Genomic DNA, 17,681 nt, shown 5'->3' on the forward strand with positions numbered 1-17,681 from the left:
TTCCATGGCCTAGCCAGCTTCTATAGGCGGTTTGTCAAGGACTTCAGCACCATTGCTGCACCCATGACCTCAGTGATCAAGAAGAATGTATCCTTTGTTTGGGGCCCTGCCCAAGAGGAGTCTTTCAACAAGCTTAAATATAGTTTAACTCATGCACCCGTTCTTACACTCCCTGATTTTAATAAAACTTTTGAGATTGAGTGTGATGCATCAGGTACAGGCATTGGAGCTGTCCTCACTCAAGGGGGCCGACCAGTGGCATTCTTTAGTGAGAAACTGAGTGGAGCTGCCCTCAACTACCCAACCTATGACAAAGAGCTATACGCTCTAGTAAGGTCCCTTGAAACTTGGCAGCATTACCTTTTGTCTAAGGAATTTGTTATTCATACAGATCATGAGACACTTAAGCACTTGAGGGGACAGACCACACTCAAGAAGAGGCACGCCAGATGGCTCGAGTTCGTGGAGACCTTTCCCTATGTGATCAAGTACAAGAAGGGCAAGGACAATGTGGTGGCCGATGCACTGTCCCGGAGACACACTCTCATTGTGACCATGGAGGCCAAGATCATGGGTTTTGAACATATTAAAGAATCTTATGCCACTGATCTTGATTTTAATGAAGTTTTCAGGAACACTGAGAAGGGGGCTTTTGGGCCATACTACCAGCATGAGGGGTTCCTGTTCAAGGGAAAGAGGCTGTGCATTCCCAAAGGAGCCATGAGGGAACTGCTGGTTCGGGAGGCAGTTCAGGTCAGACATTTCTATGGACTTTGTGCTGGGTTTACCCAAGATAAACCATAAGGATTCCATTTTTGTAGTGGTAGACAGGTTCTCCAAGATGGCCCATTTCATAGCCTGTAACACCACTAATGATGCCACTCAGACCGCCGACCTATTCTTCAAAGAAGTGGTCCGACTACATGGTGTTCCTCGAACCATTGTGTCTGACCGTGATGCCAAGTTCCTCAGCCATTTCTGGAGGACACTATGGGGCAAGTTCGGAACCAAGATACTATTCTCGACCACTTGCCATCCCCAGACCGACGGCCAGACTGAGGTAGTAAACCGTACACTTTCTCAACTGTTGAGAGCTACGGTCTGTAAGAATTCAAGAAATTGGTTGTCTTGTTTGCCTTTTGTTGAGTTTGCTTATAACAATGCTAGGCACTCTACTACTAACCTGTCACCTTTTGAGATTGTCTATGGGTTTCAGCCAGAGACTCCTTTAGACTTCACTGAACTGCCCAGCTCCATGTACCGCAGTCGTGATGGAGTCGCCAAGTGTTGCAGGCTGGGATTAAGGGTGGGCAAGATGGATGATGGAAGCTTGGATGGGTCGACCCAAGAGATGATCGGATGGGCGATATGATGGAATGCAAGTTATGAACCTGAAAACAAATGCAAAAACAAATGAGATATGATTTCTAATATGATAAAACAAGATAAATAAAGATAGATAGGATGGAATTAGGCTGCTGGTCTTCAGACACTCTCAGCCTAATCAGTTGATGATTGAAGTGGATTGAGGTGGTGCTTTGCTTGCTGGACTGATGTCTCTCTCAAGCTTGGCAAACGAATTGGAATGGAAGGATGGGGGATTGAGGACGCCACAAGACTCTATGGAAAGGAGCCTTGATAAGTCAAGGTGCTTTGGAGCTGCTTCACACAAAATCAAAAGACTTAGAACAATAGTTTTTAAGAAAACTAGAAAACTGAATAATTCTTATTACTTTCAAAAAATGGGTGATTTACAATGAAGCAAAGACTAGAGCTTTATAGGCTCGACAAGGACAGACTCTAACAGTCATAAAATGATAAAAGGAAACAAAATAACTTGAACTTAAAGTCTTGGGAGCAAAGGCTTTGATGACTCCATGGAATATAGCCGTTAGGCTTGATTTGCTTCCTTCCAAAAGAGAAACTTGTGAAGACTTGTATCTTGATAGCTTCTGGACGTGGCCATGATCTTCAAGCCTTCCTGAAATACTCCTTGGCCTCAGTAAAAGAGAATATGGCCGTTGGTCCTGGGCAAAAATCTGTAGAAACTTCTCCAAAGCATTTAGTGTAGATGTTGCCAAATATGGAAGGTTGATGGGAAGAGAGATCCGCCTGATCTCCTGGGTGCTGGTCCAGCTGAGGACGTTTTGGATGTCTTCTGAATGGTCTAGAGTATCTCCTGGTTCCCATAGATATCCCTGGGTCGAACCAAGTTGAATTGGTTGAAGACTTTCCTTAAATGATGTCGGTTTGGCCAATTGATGCAAACCGGCTTGATCTTTTGGTTTGATTGGGATCCGCCTGATCCAGTGTGGCATGGTGCTTCCTATGATGTTGTAGAGTGCCTCTGAATGACTTAGAAGGTCTCCTGGTTGCCATTCTTGAGGTTGGTTCGATGTGAAACCTGGATCTTCCAAATAAGGCAAGTGTAGAGCTGGTTTGGCCGGTTTTGGGAAATTGATCATATCTTCCAATTTCCTTGACCATTTCTCGAGATCTTGGGCTTTCTGGAAAGCTAATAAACTCCTCTTAACTCCTATGATCGGTTTTGGTTCAGGCCGCTTCTTCTTTGGGCTTGAATCCTCTTCTAAAGTCGCATACTCGCAGATGGACGGGCTGAGAAACCTCTGAATTGTAAAATTCATAACTTCTTGCTCCGTGAATATTTTGGGCAGATTCCAATTGGCATGGTCTCCTTCTTGAGTTTAGAATCCATAAATATTATCCTCGTGATTTAAACCCTCCTGGTTTGTAAGATACGGCATTTTTAGTGCACGTATGTCCTGGTTGGCGCCTTGGCTGGTTGAGTAGGGTGTTGGGTCGACCTCTGGTTCAGCTGCTGAATTGCTGGCCGCAACATTCCCTCCTCCTTGAAAAGGTTTCGACCTCGAAACTGTATAACCTGCACCAAGATAGAGCAAGGCAGCTTTCATACTCTTTTGAGATTCTAAGGTCTTACCTTGATATTGTTTTGGTTTGGGGATGGATTGTTCATCAGGTGGCTCTTCTTTCAGCAAATAGGATAGGATCACGCCTCTGCTATGGACTTTTGCATTGCTTCTCTTCTTCAGTGGATGGTCCTTCATACTCCTAGCAGGCTCAGCTCTGACCATCTTTGGGTTTGATCCTCCTAGCAACAAAAGATTATCCGGTGGGATTTCTTTGAAGCTTTCTTCTTTGCAACCTGAAAATTTTTCAACATTCTGGACAAAGACCAAGTGAATTATATCTGATACTGGAATTTCATGAACAGAATTTGTTATGGTCGAATTTACCTTGGGTGCATCAGCATGATGAAGAATGATATTCTTCTTTGGACAGATTTGGTTAGATGGCTGCCTTTCTTGCAAATGTTTACCTTGGTTGGTATAACCATCTTCTTGTGATAGCTCAGCTCGGTTTTTATGTTCTTCTTGACTTATCCCTGGATCAAAACATCTTGGCAAAGACAAGTGTATTATACCAAAGTATAGGGATTTATAAACTGAAGAAAACATAGAACAATTAACCTTAATGTCAAATGTGGCAGTAAGAACTTCTTGTTCTTTGTTTGCCTTGTAGTAACCTTGCTTTCCTGTACCAATTTCACTTTTCCTTGGACAAGACAAGTGCATTAATCTTGTCATAGAATCAATAAAAACATTCTGGTTTAAAGTGAATTTTACCTCAGATTTTGGCACTTGAACAGTACATTGTTCAGATTTCGGTTTCCACTTATGGTGTGGATTTTGATTGAGCTCATGATCTGGTTCGGCACTTGGAACTCCAGTAAGCATATGGCTCTCATCTGGTATCCCTGTACCAAGAATATAAATGTTTAAACCAGTATCTAAAGGTGGTGTTAGACACTTACCTTGGTTTGATACTTGGATCACTGGTTTTGGTTTATTAAGCAACTTTGATTGCTTTGTGCTTTGAGCTTCCTTCTGGTCCATTGGAAGGTTTGTGCCTGGCGCCTCTTCTTCTATGTACCTAGGCTCCTTTAGACCTGTAATAACACTCTTGGACAAAGACAAGTGCATCATACAAGTGGTAGATGATTTATGAAAAGATTTATCATGTATAGAACTTACCTTAGCCTTTACTTGGACAATAACTTGCTCTGGTTTGTCTTTGGACCTGATCAAAGTGTTTTGGCCGACACTTGTACTCATCTTCCTGACCTTTGGGATGTCACTCTCCTGCTCTAAGCAGTGGACAATGGCGTGCCCCTGGTTTGGCTGAAAGTTGGCTTCTTTAGGCAAGACTCTTTGAACTTCTTGTTCCACAATTTTCCTTGCTTCTTTGGAACCATGAGTTGGATATCTCCTTGGATATAGTTCCTGGATTTTAGACCTTGTATAATCTGGTGCAAATCTATCCCTCATGACTTCCTTAAGAGCTCTCCACGTTTTGATAGCTGGCTCCTTGTAAAACCATCTATCATCCTCTTCTTGTACCCACCATTTAAAAGCATCATCTTTTAGTTGATCAATGGCATAAGCTAGCCTCTCTTTCCTCAGGATGTTGTTGTAGTGAAACCATTCATCAAGGTTCCTCTCCCATCTTAGATAACCTCTTTTTCCTGAAAATTTAAAGAGTTCAACTTTATCAGCAAAAGAGTTATAATCAAACCGAGAATTAACAACATAAGGGTTGTGGGTTTTAGAAGTTGGAGTTTGATTGATCCTTGAAGGATCTGGTGGCTTGGGCTCGACATAGACTGCCCCTGGTACATTTCCAAATCTCCTTTCTCCTTCATGTGGACGTTGGCCTTGTGCCTGATTTCTTTTCTCCAATTGAGCAATCTTAATTTGGAGCTGTTGTAGAGCTGCGGACTGTTGGCTCAAGGTGGCCCTTAGGTTTTGGCCGTGTCTCTCCTCCTCCATTGCTTCCTGAAAACAATCTCAAAGAAAAAGTTAAGGTATGGAAAGTTTTGGTCTAACCAAAATAAAACAAATGCAATTTAACTAAACCGAGAAAATATGCAATTATGAACCGAAATGAAGTAACTATACTAAAATGATTTTTCTTTTGGTTTTCTGAATGCAATTTCGAAATTAAACAATATGGTATGAAAAGAAACAAAAATGGGAAGAAAATATGGAAATTAAACTCACACTGATTTTTTTTTTGAATTTTCTTAAGATGAAATGCAAAAACACCGGAAATGGAAACTAAAATGTATACTTGAACCCAAAATGATATAAACTAAGCTGAATGATTTTTTTTTTTGAATGCAAATAACAAACTTATGAAACAAATATGGTATGCACGAAATTAAAAATGGTATGACTTTTTATTTATTTTTTTTTTAAGCAAGAAACAACTATAAAAATGCAGATACTTTTTTTTTTTGAAATGAATGCACAAAATCAAAAAATGGAAAGTGGAGCTGGGGAATGAATGCAAACACGTTTTTCTTTTCTTTTTATGGATGAAATGAATCAAACTAGACAACAGGTCGTCTCCTATCTCAACTCTTTATGGCTTTTCAATTTATGATGAACAAAGAACACAAAAATGCAAAAAACAGTTTTTTTTTTATTTATAAATGGAAAAACAAATGCAAACAAGATGAATGATGCAAGGATAGAATGGACCTGATTCAGGAGCTTAAGCTCTGATACCAAATGTTGCAGGCTGGGATTAAGGGTGGGCAAGATGGATGATGGAAGCTTGGATGGGTCGACCCAAGAGATGATCGGATGGGCGATATGATGGAATGCAAGTTATGAACCTGAAAACAAATGCAAAAACAAATGAGATATGATTTCTAATATGATAAAACAAGATAAATAAAGATAGATAGGATGGAATTAGGCTGCTGGTCTTCAGACACTCTCAGCCTAATCAGTTGATGATTGAAGTGGATTGAGGTGGTGCTTTGCTTGCTGGACTGATGTCTCTCTCAAGCTTGGCAAACGAATTGGAATGGAAGGATGGGGGATTGAGGACGCCACAAGACTCTATGGAAAGGAGCCTTGATAAGTCAAGGTGCTTTGGAGCTGCTTCACACAAACTCAAAAGACTTAGAACAATAGTTTTTAAGAAAACTAGAAAACTGAATAATTCTTATTACTTTCAAAAAATGGGTGATTTACAATGAAGCAAAGACTAGAGCTTTATAGGCTCGACAAGGACAGACTCTAACAGTCATAAAATGATAAAAGGAAACAAAATAACTTGAACTTAAAGTCTTGGGAGCAAAGGCTTTGATGACTCCATGGAATATAGCCGTTAGGCTTGATTTGCTTCCTTCCAAAAGAGAAACTTGTGAAGACTTGTATCTTGATAGCTTCTGGACGTGGCCATGATCTTCAAGCCTTCCTGAAATACTCCTTGGCCTCAGTAAAAGAGAATATGGCCGTTGGTCCTGGGCAAAAATCTGTAGAAACTTCTCCAAAGCATTTAGTGTAGATGTTGCCAAATATGGAAGGTTGATGGGAAGAGAGATCCGCCTGATCTCCTGGGTGCTGGTCCAGCTGAGGACATTTTGGATGTCTTCTGAATGGTCTAGAGTATCTCCTGGTTCCCATAGATAGCCCTGGGTCGAACCAAGTTGAATTGGTTGAAGACTTTCCTTAAATGATGTCGGTTTGGCCAATTGATGCAAACCGGCTTGATCTTTTGGTTTGATTGGGATCCGCCTGATCCAGTGTGGCATGGTGCTTCCTATGATGTTGTAGAGTGCCTCTGAATGACTTAGAAGGTCTCCTGGTTGCCATTCTTGAGGTTGGTTCGATGTGAAACCCGGATCTTCCAAATAAGGCAAGTGTAGAGCTGGTTTGGCCGGTTTTCGGAAATTGATCATATCTTCCAATTTCCTTGACCATTTCTCGAGATCTTGGGCTTTTTGGAAAGCTAATAAACTCCTCTTGACTCATATGATCGGTTTTGGTTCAGGCCGCTTCTTCTTTGGGCTTGAATCCTCTTCTAAAGTCGCATACTCGCAGATGGACGGGCTGAGAAACCTCTGAATTGTAAAATTCATAACTTCTTGCTCCGTGAATATTTTGGGCAGATTCCAATTGGCATGGACTCCTTCTTGAGTGTAGAATCCATAAATATTATCCTCGTGATTTAAACCCTCCTGGTTTGTAAGATACGGCATTTTTAGTGCACGTATGTCCTGGTTGGCGCCTTGGCTGGTTGAGTAGGGTGTTGGGTCGACCTCTGGTTCAGCTGCTGAATTGCTGGCCGCAACACCAAGGCAGAGTTTGTTAAGAATATGCACCTGAAGGTCAAGGAGAGGATAGAAGCCAAGGCGGCTAAGGTCAAGGCCAAGTATGACCAGAAGAGGAAGGAGGTACTGTTCGAACCCGGGGACTTGGTGTGGTTACACATGCGGCCCGAGAGGTTTCCAGAAGCCCGGAAGTCCAAGCTCTCTCCTCGTGGACAGGACCATTCCGCATCCTAAAGAAGATCAACGACAATGCCTATATCCTTGACCTCCCAGCTGAATTTAAAATTTCACATACTTTCAATGTCTCGGATTTGTCTCCTTTCCATGCAGATAGTGATGACTTTGCAGATGATGGTGTTCTGAGGCCCGAACCTCTTCAAGAGGGAGGGAATGATGAGGCCATCCAAGTAGAGGTTCCCATAGTTAGGCGCGGTCCGACTACCCGGAGTGGAACCATGGCCTTGCGAGAAGGTTTCACCAAAGCTGTCCAGCATATCCTTGATCAAGATGGACAGACTGACCAGGACCAGCTGCTGATTGAGAAGATGGTCCAGTTGAAGATTCAAGATCAAACCGGCCTAAAGGAGGTTCAGGACGCGGCCGACCCGATCCAGTTCAGACTCAACCAAGCCGGACTTCTCATTTCCACATCCGAGCTTGGTCCAGACTCAGTTTCCATTTCATCCACTCCAACTCTTCCCGGTTCTGAGATCTAGCCAACCACCAAGGGGAGTAGCATGTGTTGTACTCTTTTTCCTCACCAGGTTTTGTCCCATTGGGTTTTCTTGGTAAGGTTTTAATGAGGCAACATGCAAGCATGCTATTAGCCTTGGTCTAGGCCTTCTCAAACCGACAACCAGATGTCTGGTTTATTTTAATTTATTTGGTTAAGACTTTGGGCTAATGTTTCAGCCTCATTTTCGGCCAGCTTGTTTAAGGCCTTTTATCTTTGAGTCTCATAAGGGATAAACCCTATATAACTCCATGAAGTTGGCAATTTTTGCCTAAGTCTTTTATGAAATAATTTTGCCTTTGCAAACCTAAAACCCTAAGTCTTTTTCTGTGAGAAACAAGAGAGAGCAGCCGAATCTTATCAAGCTTCAAACCACCAAGCTTGTGGCGATTCTTCACCTCCATTCCATCCATCGATTTGCCTTGAGAGTGATACACATCCAGCAAGCCAAATCCCATAGCTATCCACCTCCATCCACTGTTCTTGTTGAGAGAGATACACATCCAGCAATAAGGATCCATCCCCCATACTTCTATCCTTCTTTTATTTTGTTTTATCTTGCATCATATAGTTCTAGATTTTTCCATTCATTATAAAAAACCCATAAAAAGTCATATTTGCTTCTGTTCTTCATTAATCATATTGTTTACTTTCTGTTCATTATTTTGATTCATAAAAACTCATAAAAATAGCATCCTTTTGTTGCAGGAACCAGATTGGCCATCTCCCACTCCATCGCGTCCGTCTAGCCGTCCCATAGCCGTCCGTCCGTCCTGTCCAGTCCGAGTTCTCGAACCTCAGACCGTCCGTCCGTACAGTCTGATTCTTGGCCTGTATCAATTTTGGTATCAGAGCCCAAAGCTCCTACACCTTCGTCTGTGGCTGTCCGTGGCAGACCGTCAGCACACATAGGACGTCCGTGGCTGTCCGTGTGTGTCTGTGGGTGTCCGCCACCACACACAGGATATTCGTAGCTGTCTGTGGCTGTCCGTCAGCACACACAGGACGTCCGTGTGTGTCCGTCAGCACACACAGGACGTTCGTGGCTGTCTGTGTGTGTCCGTGTGTGTCCGTCAGCACACACCGGACGTCCGTGGCTGTCCATCAGTACACATATCAGCACGTTGGTCCTTGGACTCAGCACTCTGACCCTTTCCGTGGACTGTTCGGGTGATTTTGGCGCACGTGGGCTGTCTGTTCAGTACACACAGGTAGTCTGTGGGTGTCCGCCAGCACACACAAGGCGTTCGTGGCTCTCCGTGTGTGTCTATGTGTGTCCGTCTGTTTCCGTCAGCACACACAGGACGTCCATAGCTGTCCATCAGTACACATATCAGCACGTTGGTCCTTAGACTCATCACGCTGGCCCTTCCCGTGGACTGTTCGGGTGATTTTGGCCCACGTGGGCTGTCTGTTCAGTACACACAGGATGTCCGTGGGTGTCCACCAGCACACACAGTACGTCCGTGGCTGTCCGTGTGTGTCCATCAGCACACATTGGACGTCCGTTTCTGTCCATCAGTACACATATCAGCACGCTGGTTGTTGGACTCATCACGCTGGTCGTTGGACTCATCACGCTGGTCTTTGGACTCAGCACGCTGGCCCTTGCCAAGGACTGTTCGGGTGATTTTGGCCCACGTGGGCTGTCTGTTCAGTACACACAGGACGTCCGTGTGTGTCTGTAGGCACACACAGGACGTCCGTGTGTGTCCGTCGGCACACACAGGACGTTCGTGGCTGTCCGTCAGCACACACAGAACGTCTGTGGCTGTCCATCAGTACACATATCAGAACGCTGGTCCTTCCCTTGGCTGATTTTCGACAACCATAGACTGTACGTGGACTGTCGATCAGTACATATATCAGCACGCTGACCACACATATCAGCATGCTCGTCCTTCCCATGGACTGTTCGTGTACTGATTTTGGACAACTGATGCACCTTGTCAGTACACATATCAGCACGCTGGCCATTTCCGTGAACTGTTCGTGTACTGATCTGGACATGAGCTCGAGTTTTGATGGACTGGACTATCCAAGTCAGTCTGATTGATGCTAGCCCGAGTTCTAATGAACTGATAGTCCAAGTGTACTTATGCTGGCTCGACTTTTCATAATCCCACCTAGTGTTTGTTATAAATCATGAGTGGATTGCTATTAACCAAGACAAGAAGAGAAGGCCCATCAGGCCACGACCAGGCCCAGACGTGGCCGCGTCCGGAGGAGAGAGAGTCGGCCACTCTTTGGCCGACTATAGGATTATGATGTTTTCCTTTTATCTTCATCTTTATCTTTAGTAGTTTTCCTATTTCTTCTTGGATTAGGTTTTGTACCTTTTCCATTTATCTCTTCCATAAAACCCCTATATAAAGGGAACATATTATTCAGAAATAAGAGACACGATTTCCCTATTCTTTTACAACACGTTATCAGCACGATAGCCTCTAAAACCCTGAGACAAAATAGAAACCTAAAAGCTTAAAACCGGCGACTCCTCTTAAACCCTAGACACGTTCTTCATCCGTTCTAAAAACCTAGACATCCATCCTCAGCTCGCATCCGACCCCATTCGCATCCCGATAGGAGACAGCAAGCGTCCGTCCGTCTCAGCTCGAAGTTTCATCCATTCTTTGGTGGTCCGGTTCTAAACCCCTACAAACAAAGGTATACCGTGATCTGAGAACCTAGATAGAAAAAAACCCTAATCCATTATTATGGAAACTTTGTTCTTGATGAAACCCTAGAAACTACATAATTAAAATCTACAAATCTCATAACTAGTAACAAGAATTGATTCCATTAAAAACATGTTTGATTGTTTAAATTGTTTCTGATCTGAATTTGAGGAACCCTAATATTGGAATCGAAAACCCTAAACCTAAAGCATAAATCCGATTTTAATTTTGTTCTTGCTTGATTGATTGATTTGATAAATCTGAAGTTTAGGATTGTTAGATTGATTGAAATAATCTGATCTAGAATTTAAATCCTAAAGGCCTTGAAATCTTAATCTAAGATTGCTAGAGTTTAAATCAAAACCCTAGTTTTATAAAAGTATAGACGAATTGATTAAGGTTATTTACATGAATCTGAATATGAAATTGCATTCGTATTGTTTTAAGATATCGACCAGCATGTAGATCACACAAACTTAAGATTGTTTGCATTAGTAGACCTACATGGCCGGGTGGCCTTATGTTTGATAGCACCGTGGTCGATTAGAATTGATTGATTTTCATGAATGCATAAGACTTGTTGTGGCCGATCTTGTTGATTATCTTGCGGCCACATGATCACATTGTAAACCTAAAATTTCGAATGATAATGTGATTCAGATGTCGAAAATAGCAAACAGAGACTATGCAGCCCTTAATCTCTCTGGAGATAACTACTTGCAGCGGGCGCTAGATACAAAGATCAGCTTAAGGTCAAAGGGACTTGGTGATACTATCACCAAGGACAACAATGAGAATGATAAGAATAGATACAGGGCTATAAGTTTTATACGCCATCATCTCATTGAAGGTCTAAGAGATCAGTACATGACAATAGAAAATCCACTAGAACTTTGGAATGCTTTACAGCATAGATATGATCACCAGAAAACGGTGTTACTCCCAAAGGCTAGAGATGACTGGAAGAATCTCAGATTCTTAGATTTTAAGTCAGTGGATGAGTACAATTCAGCCTTGTTTAAGACAGTCTCGATGCTAAGGCTTTGTGGTGAAGAAGTAACCGAGGAAGAGTTACTTGAGAAGACCTACACTACGTTCCATACATCGAACGTCATACTGCAACAGCAGTACAGAGTGAAAGGCTTCGCCACATACACTGATCTGATCTCGTGCCTACTACTGGCCGAGGTAAACAATGAGCTACTGATCAAGAACAGTGAAGCTATACCTGTTGGAACAGCAGCATTGCTAGAAGCCCATGAGGTTGAAAAGAAAGATCCCAACGAGTGTACGCCCAAGATAATAAGAGATCACACGGCAAAAGGCCGAGGTGGATACAAGAGGTGTGGCCATGATAACTACTCGAACGGCCGAGAAAACTACTCAACCGACCGGAAAGGAAACCACAATAACTGTGGTCGTGGTTCCAACTATGGCCGTGGCCGAGGCAGTTATGGCCGAGGTCGAGGCGGCATATCCAAACCGTCTTACTCGACCAAATCCGTTTGTCACAGATGTGGGATGGACAACCATTGGCCAAGAATTGTAGAACCCCTAAGCACTTATGTGAACTCTATCAAGAGAGTCTCGAGAACAAGAACCTGGAGGCTCACATGGTTCATGATTCCGGACATGATGCTGATGATGATTCCGACTTTGCTAATGATGACCTAATGGATTTTGAGACTTCTGATTGTCTCAAAGGATAAATTTCGAATCACTTGTCTTATTGCTTTATGATTGCTTTGGTGTTTTTATTTTTATTGTTGTTTGGTGTTCTAAAATTTTATAATAAGAAAGTTTTAAAGTTTTATAAAGTCTCTGAGATTAGAAATCTTATTACTTATAGAATGAAAGATGAAATAAGTATACTCGTGGTGGATAGTGGCACAAATCACACAATACTTAGAGACAAAAGATACTTCCTGAATCTCAAAATACAAAGTGCAAATGTACACACCATTACGGGTGTAGCCAGCTTGATTGAAGGTCACGGCCAGGCTTATGTGTTGATGCCTAAGGGCACTCATCTAGAGATCAAAACCGCCTTGTATTTCCCAAGCTCTAGAAGAAGCTTATTGGGTTTCAAAGACATAAGGTTGAATGGTTTCCATCTTGAAACATGGGAAGAAGAAAATAAAGAATTCCTTAACATAATTTCGATCACCAAAGGCAATAAGAAGATCCTAGAGACCATACCTGCAATGTCTACTGGTCTATACTACGCAGAGATCAGTATGATCGAGGCTAATGCCTGAGAAATTTTCACTCTATGGCATAACCGGCTTGGCCAGCCCGGTACTAATATGATGCGAAAGTTGATGATGAATTCACAAGGGCACACATTCAAAGGAGTTGTCCCATACAATCTCACATGTGCAGCATGTGCACAAGGGAAACTCATAACAAGGCCATCACCAGCCAAAGTTAATAAAGAGATTATAAACTTTCTGGAAAGGATTCAGGGAGACATATGTGGACCAATACACCCACCTAGTGGGACGTTTAGATATTTCATGGTCCTGATTGATGCATCGACCAGATGGTCGCATGTTTGTCTACTATCCACACGAAACTTGGCTTTTGCACGCCTGCTTGCTCAGATAATAAGACTGAGAGCACACTTTCCAGATTTCCCTCTAAAGACTATACGTCTGGACAATGCTGGTGAGTTCACGTCCCAGGCGTTTAATGAGTACTGTATGTCCATGGGGGTAAGTGTAGAACACTCCGTGGCACATGTACATACACAGAACGGCTTGGCCAAATCTTTCATTAAACGTATCCAGCTGATAGCCAGACCATTACTAATGAAGTCTAGACTCCCGGTATCAGCGTGGGGACATGCGGTTTTACATGCAGCAGAACTGATTCGCATCAGGTCATCTAGTGAGCATAGATATTCACCATCCTAGTTACTTACGGTCATGAGCCAGACGGTCCCACATCAAAACTTTTGGAAGTGCCGTTCCAATTGCTCCACCACAGAGAACTAAGATGGGACCACAGAGGAGGATGGGAATATATGTTTGATATGACTCCCCAACTATTATAAAGTATCTTGAGCCAACAACCGGTGATTTTTTTAAGGCCAAATACGCAGACTCACGATTTGTTGAGTCCACATATCCGACCTTAGTGGGAGATAATAGCCGGTTGATTAAAGAAATAGAATGGTCTCGACCAATATCTTGGCAAGAACTCGGATAAAGAGTGTGATATGGAAGTCCAAAGATTATATATCTTCAAAAGCTAGCTAATCAACTGCCAGATACATTTGCTGACCCAAATAGAGTGACAAAGTCATATAGAGTGTGATATGGAAGTCCAAAAGATTATATATCTTCAAAAGCTAGCTAATCAACTGCCAGATACATTTGCTGACCCAAATAGAGTGACAAAGTCATATATCCCGGCTTGTTATGCACCCATAAGAATAGATGTCCAGAAGGGACAATGTCAAGTGGCTACAGAGTCTAAACAACGTTTGAAACATGGTAGACCAATTGGTTCTAAAGACAAACAGCCTTGGAAATCCAAGAGAGGTGCTGGATCCGAGAGGATCAAGGAAACCGTCCAGGACATTGATGGACCGGCCGAGCCGACCAGAACGGTCGAGCCGAGTGGGCCGGCCACACCAAATGATCCGGCCGTTCCGCATAGTGAGGTTCGGGATGCTGGACTTCATGGGACGCCAGGGCCGGACAATCAAGAGATCTCTATAAACTATATGATGTCTGGAACACAATGGAAAAGAAAAGGACGTCGATGATATATTTGAATACAAGGTAGCATTTGAGATCATGGATATAGATGAGGATCTAGAACCCATGTCCATACAAGAATGCATGTAGAGATCAGATTGGATCAAATGGAAAGAAGCTATAAACGTGGAGTTAGAATCATTGAGAAAGAGAGGCGTTTTTGGCCCTATAATCCGAACACCAAGTGATGAGATACAAATGGGTCTTTGTGAGAAATGGGCCACAAAACCAGTGGGATACAAGTGATGAGGTACAAATGGGACACCAAACCAGTGGGATACAAATGGGTCTTTGTGAGAAAGAGAAATGAGAAAGGAGAAGTAGTGAGATACAAAGCACGGCTTGTAGCGCAAGGATTCTCACAGAGACCAGGAATAGATTATGAGGAGACATACTCCCTTGTGGTGGATGCAACTACATTGAGATACCTAATCAGTCTGGCCGTAAAAGAGAAAATTCATTTACGCCTAATGGATGTAGTGGCTGCATATTTATATGGTCCACTGGATAATGAAATTCATATGAGAGTTCCAGAGGGTATTGAACTCAAAGATAAGAAAGGTTCTCGAGAACAGCATTGTATTAAGCTGAATAAAGCCTTATATGGTTTGAAACAATCAGGTAGAATGTGGTACAACAGATTATTAGAGTACCTACTGAAAGAGGGTTATAAGAACGATCCAATAAGTCCATGTATCTTTATAAATAAATTCGACAGCAAGGGCTTTGTGATAATGTCGGTTTATGTGGACGACCTGAATATGATAGGAACCTCTGGAGAGATTTCCCAAACAGTCGAATGTCTAAAGAAAGAATTCGAGATGAAAGACTTAGGGAAAACTAAGTTCTGTTTGGGACTGCAATTTGAGTATGTAGAGAAAGGAATCCTTGTGCATCAAAAGACTTATACATAAAAAGATACTCAAGCAGTTTAATATGGACCAGGCTCATCCCTTGTCGTGTCCTATAGTCGTGAGGTCCTTAGACCTAGAGAAGGATCCATTCAGACCTAAGAAGCCGGACGAGGAGACACTTGGGCCGGAAGTGCCTTACTTAAGTGTCATTGGGAGCCTTAATGTATTTAGCTAGTCATACTAGACCGGGCATCAGCTTTGCCATGAGCTTACTGTCTAAATTCAGTTCATGTCAGACTCTTAGGCACTGGAACGGAATAAAAAATCTGTTCAGATATCTGCAAGGAACAAATGATCTCGGTTTGTTCTATACCGGCCGGCCCGGAGAGAGTTTGCCGGATATGCAGACGCTGCTGGTACTTATCTGACCCACATAATGCTAGATCTCAGACAGGGTATGTGTTTGTACACAGTGGGGCTGCAGTATGTTGGCAGTCTGCGAAACAGACCTTAGTGGCCACATCCTCTAATCATGTCGAGATCATAGCCATGTATGAAGCAAGCCGAGAGCTTGTTTGGTTGAGGAACATGACCGGCCACATCCTGAAAGAGAGTGGTCTGGCCGTGGGAAAGGAAAAGGAAGAGCCAACGATCATCTATGAGGATAATGCAGCTTGCATAGCTCAGCTCAAAGATGGATACATCAAGGGAGATAGAACAAAGCACATCCTGCCCAAGTTCTTCTTCACCCACGACCTGCAGAAGGCAAAGGAAGTTCAAGTGGTTCAAGTTCGGTCCAGTGACAACTCAGCCGACCTCTTCACCAAGTCTCTGCCAACCTCAACGTTCAAGAAGCTGGTTCATCAGATAGGAATGCGCCAGTTGAAGGATCTTCAGTGATGCCTTCATCAGGGGAGAGTGTCGTGCATTGTACTCTTTTTCCTGTCTACGATTTCCATTTTTCCCACCTTGGGTTTTTGGTTTTCCTAGAGAGGTTTTAAATGAGGCAACCTCGTGCATGATACAAACCCATATGGTTATAGCATCCAAGGGGGGGAGTGTTATAAATCATGAGTGGATTGCTATTACCAAGACAAGAAGAGAAGGCCCATCAGGCCACGACCAGGCCCAGCCCGCGGCCGCGTCCAGAGGAGAGAGAGTCGGCCATCTTTGGCTTACTATAGGACTATAGGATTAGGATGTTTTCCTTTTATCTTCATCTTTATCTTTAGTAGTTTTCCTATTTCCTCTTGGATTAGGTTTTGTACTTTTTCCATTTATCTCTTCCTTGTAACCCTTATATAAAGGGAACATATTATTCAGAAATAAGAGACACGATTTCCCCATTCTTTACAACAGTGTTAACATTTTTCCCTTGGTTTTTATTGTGGTATGATCGAGGCCAAGCGTACTGAAAGGATTGATGAAAACTCTCTTTGGGTTTTAATTCTCCCATCAGGATGCTTTTGGCCGAGACTTGTGCACATGCGGGCTGCATTTCATCGGCCAATCAGAAATATTAGGGCGAGAGTGAATTTCGCCAAGTAAAAATCTCGAACCTCCTCCGACGTCTTCTTATATACTTGAATTTTTCTGGGTTTTTTGTTTTTAACGTTTTGGGGCGGAACGTGTGATTGGAAAGGGGGAGGGTCGAATCTTATTGACAAAGGGCTGAATCTCAGTGGATCATGGCAGCAAGGCCACTCTGCCACTTACAATACCCCGTCGCGTATTTAAGTCATCTGCAAAGGATTCTACCCGCCGCTCGGTGGTAATTATAATTCAAGGCGGTCCGAATGGTGCTTCCGCCGAACAGCCTTAGCCAATGACACGTGCCTTTGGGAGCCGAAGCTCCTACTGGGGGTCGGCAATCGGGCGGCGGGCACATGCGTTGCTTCTAGCCCGGATTCTGACTTAGAGGCGTTCAGTCATAATCCAGCGCATGGTAGCTTCGCGCCACTGGCTTTTCAACCTAGCGCGATGGCCAATTGTGCGAATCAACGGTTCCTCTCGTACTAGGTTGAATTACTATTGTGAGGCGGGCATCAGTAGGGTAAAACTAACCTGTCTCACGTTGGTCTAAACCCAGCTCACGTTCCCTATTGGTGGGTGAACAATCCAACACTTGGTGAATTCTGCTTCACAATGATAGGAAGAGCCGACATCGAAGGATCAAAAAGCAACGTCGCTATGAACGCTTGGCTGCCACAAGCCAGTTATCCGTGTTGTATCTTTTCTGACACCTCTAGCTTCAAATTCCAAAGGTCTAAAGGATCGATAGGCCACACTCTTACGGTTCGTATTCGTACTGAAAATCAAAATCAAACGAGCTTTTACCCTTTTGTTCCACACAAGATTTCTGTTCTCGTTGAGCTCATCTTAGGACACCTGCGTTATCTTTTATCAGATGTCCTGCCCCAGCAAAACTCCCCACCTGACAATGTCCTCCGCCCAGATTGACCCGCCGAAGCGAGTCTTGGGTCTAAA

General features: G+C 43.2%; 1 protein-coding gene and 1 pseudogene across 1 annotated transcript; one reads left to right on the forward strand and one right to left on the reverse strand.

Moving 5' to 3' along the window:
* Nucleotides 1-1,708: 1,708 nt before the first annotated feature.
* LOC117129696 lies at nt 1,709-5,792 on the reverse strand. The gene is made up of 2 exons (XM_033282992.1): nt 3,854-5,792; nt 1,709-3,796 (listed from the first exon to the last, which is right to left on the reverse strand). The coding sequence occupies exons 1-2, from the start codon at nt 4,866-4,868 to the stop codon at nt 2,706-2,708; spliced, it is 2,106 nt and encodes a 701-aa protein (XP_033138883.1). The 5' UTR covers nt 4,869-5,792; the 3' UTR covers nt 1,709-2,705.
* A 4,027-nt stretch (nt 5,793-9,819) lies between these two features.
* Nucleotides 9,820-13,093, forward strand: LOC117129697 (annotated as a pseudogene).
* The last annotated feature ends 4,588 nt before the right edge of the window (nt 13,094-17,681 follow it).

This window comes from Brassica rapa, unplaced genomic scaffold, assembly GCF_000309985.2.
Source record: "Brassica rapa cultivar Chiifu-401-42 unplaced genomic scaffold, CAAS_Brap_v3.01 Scaffold0061, whole genome shotgun sequence".
Taxonomy (NCBI): domain Eukaryota; kingdom Viridiplantae; phylum Streptophyta; class Magnoliopsida; order Brassicales; family Brassicaceae; genus Brassica; species Brassica rapa.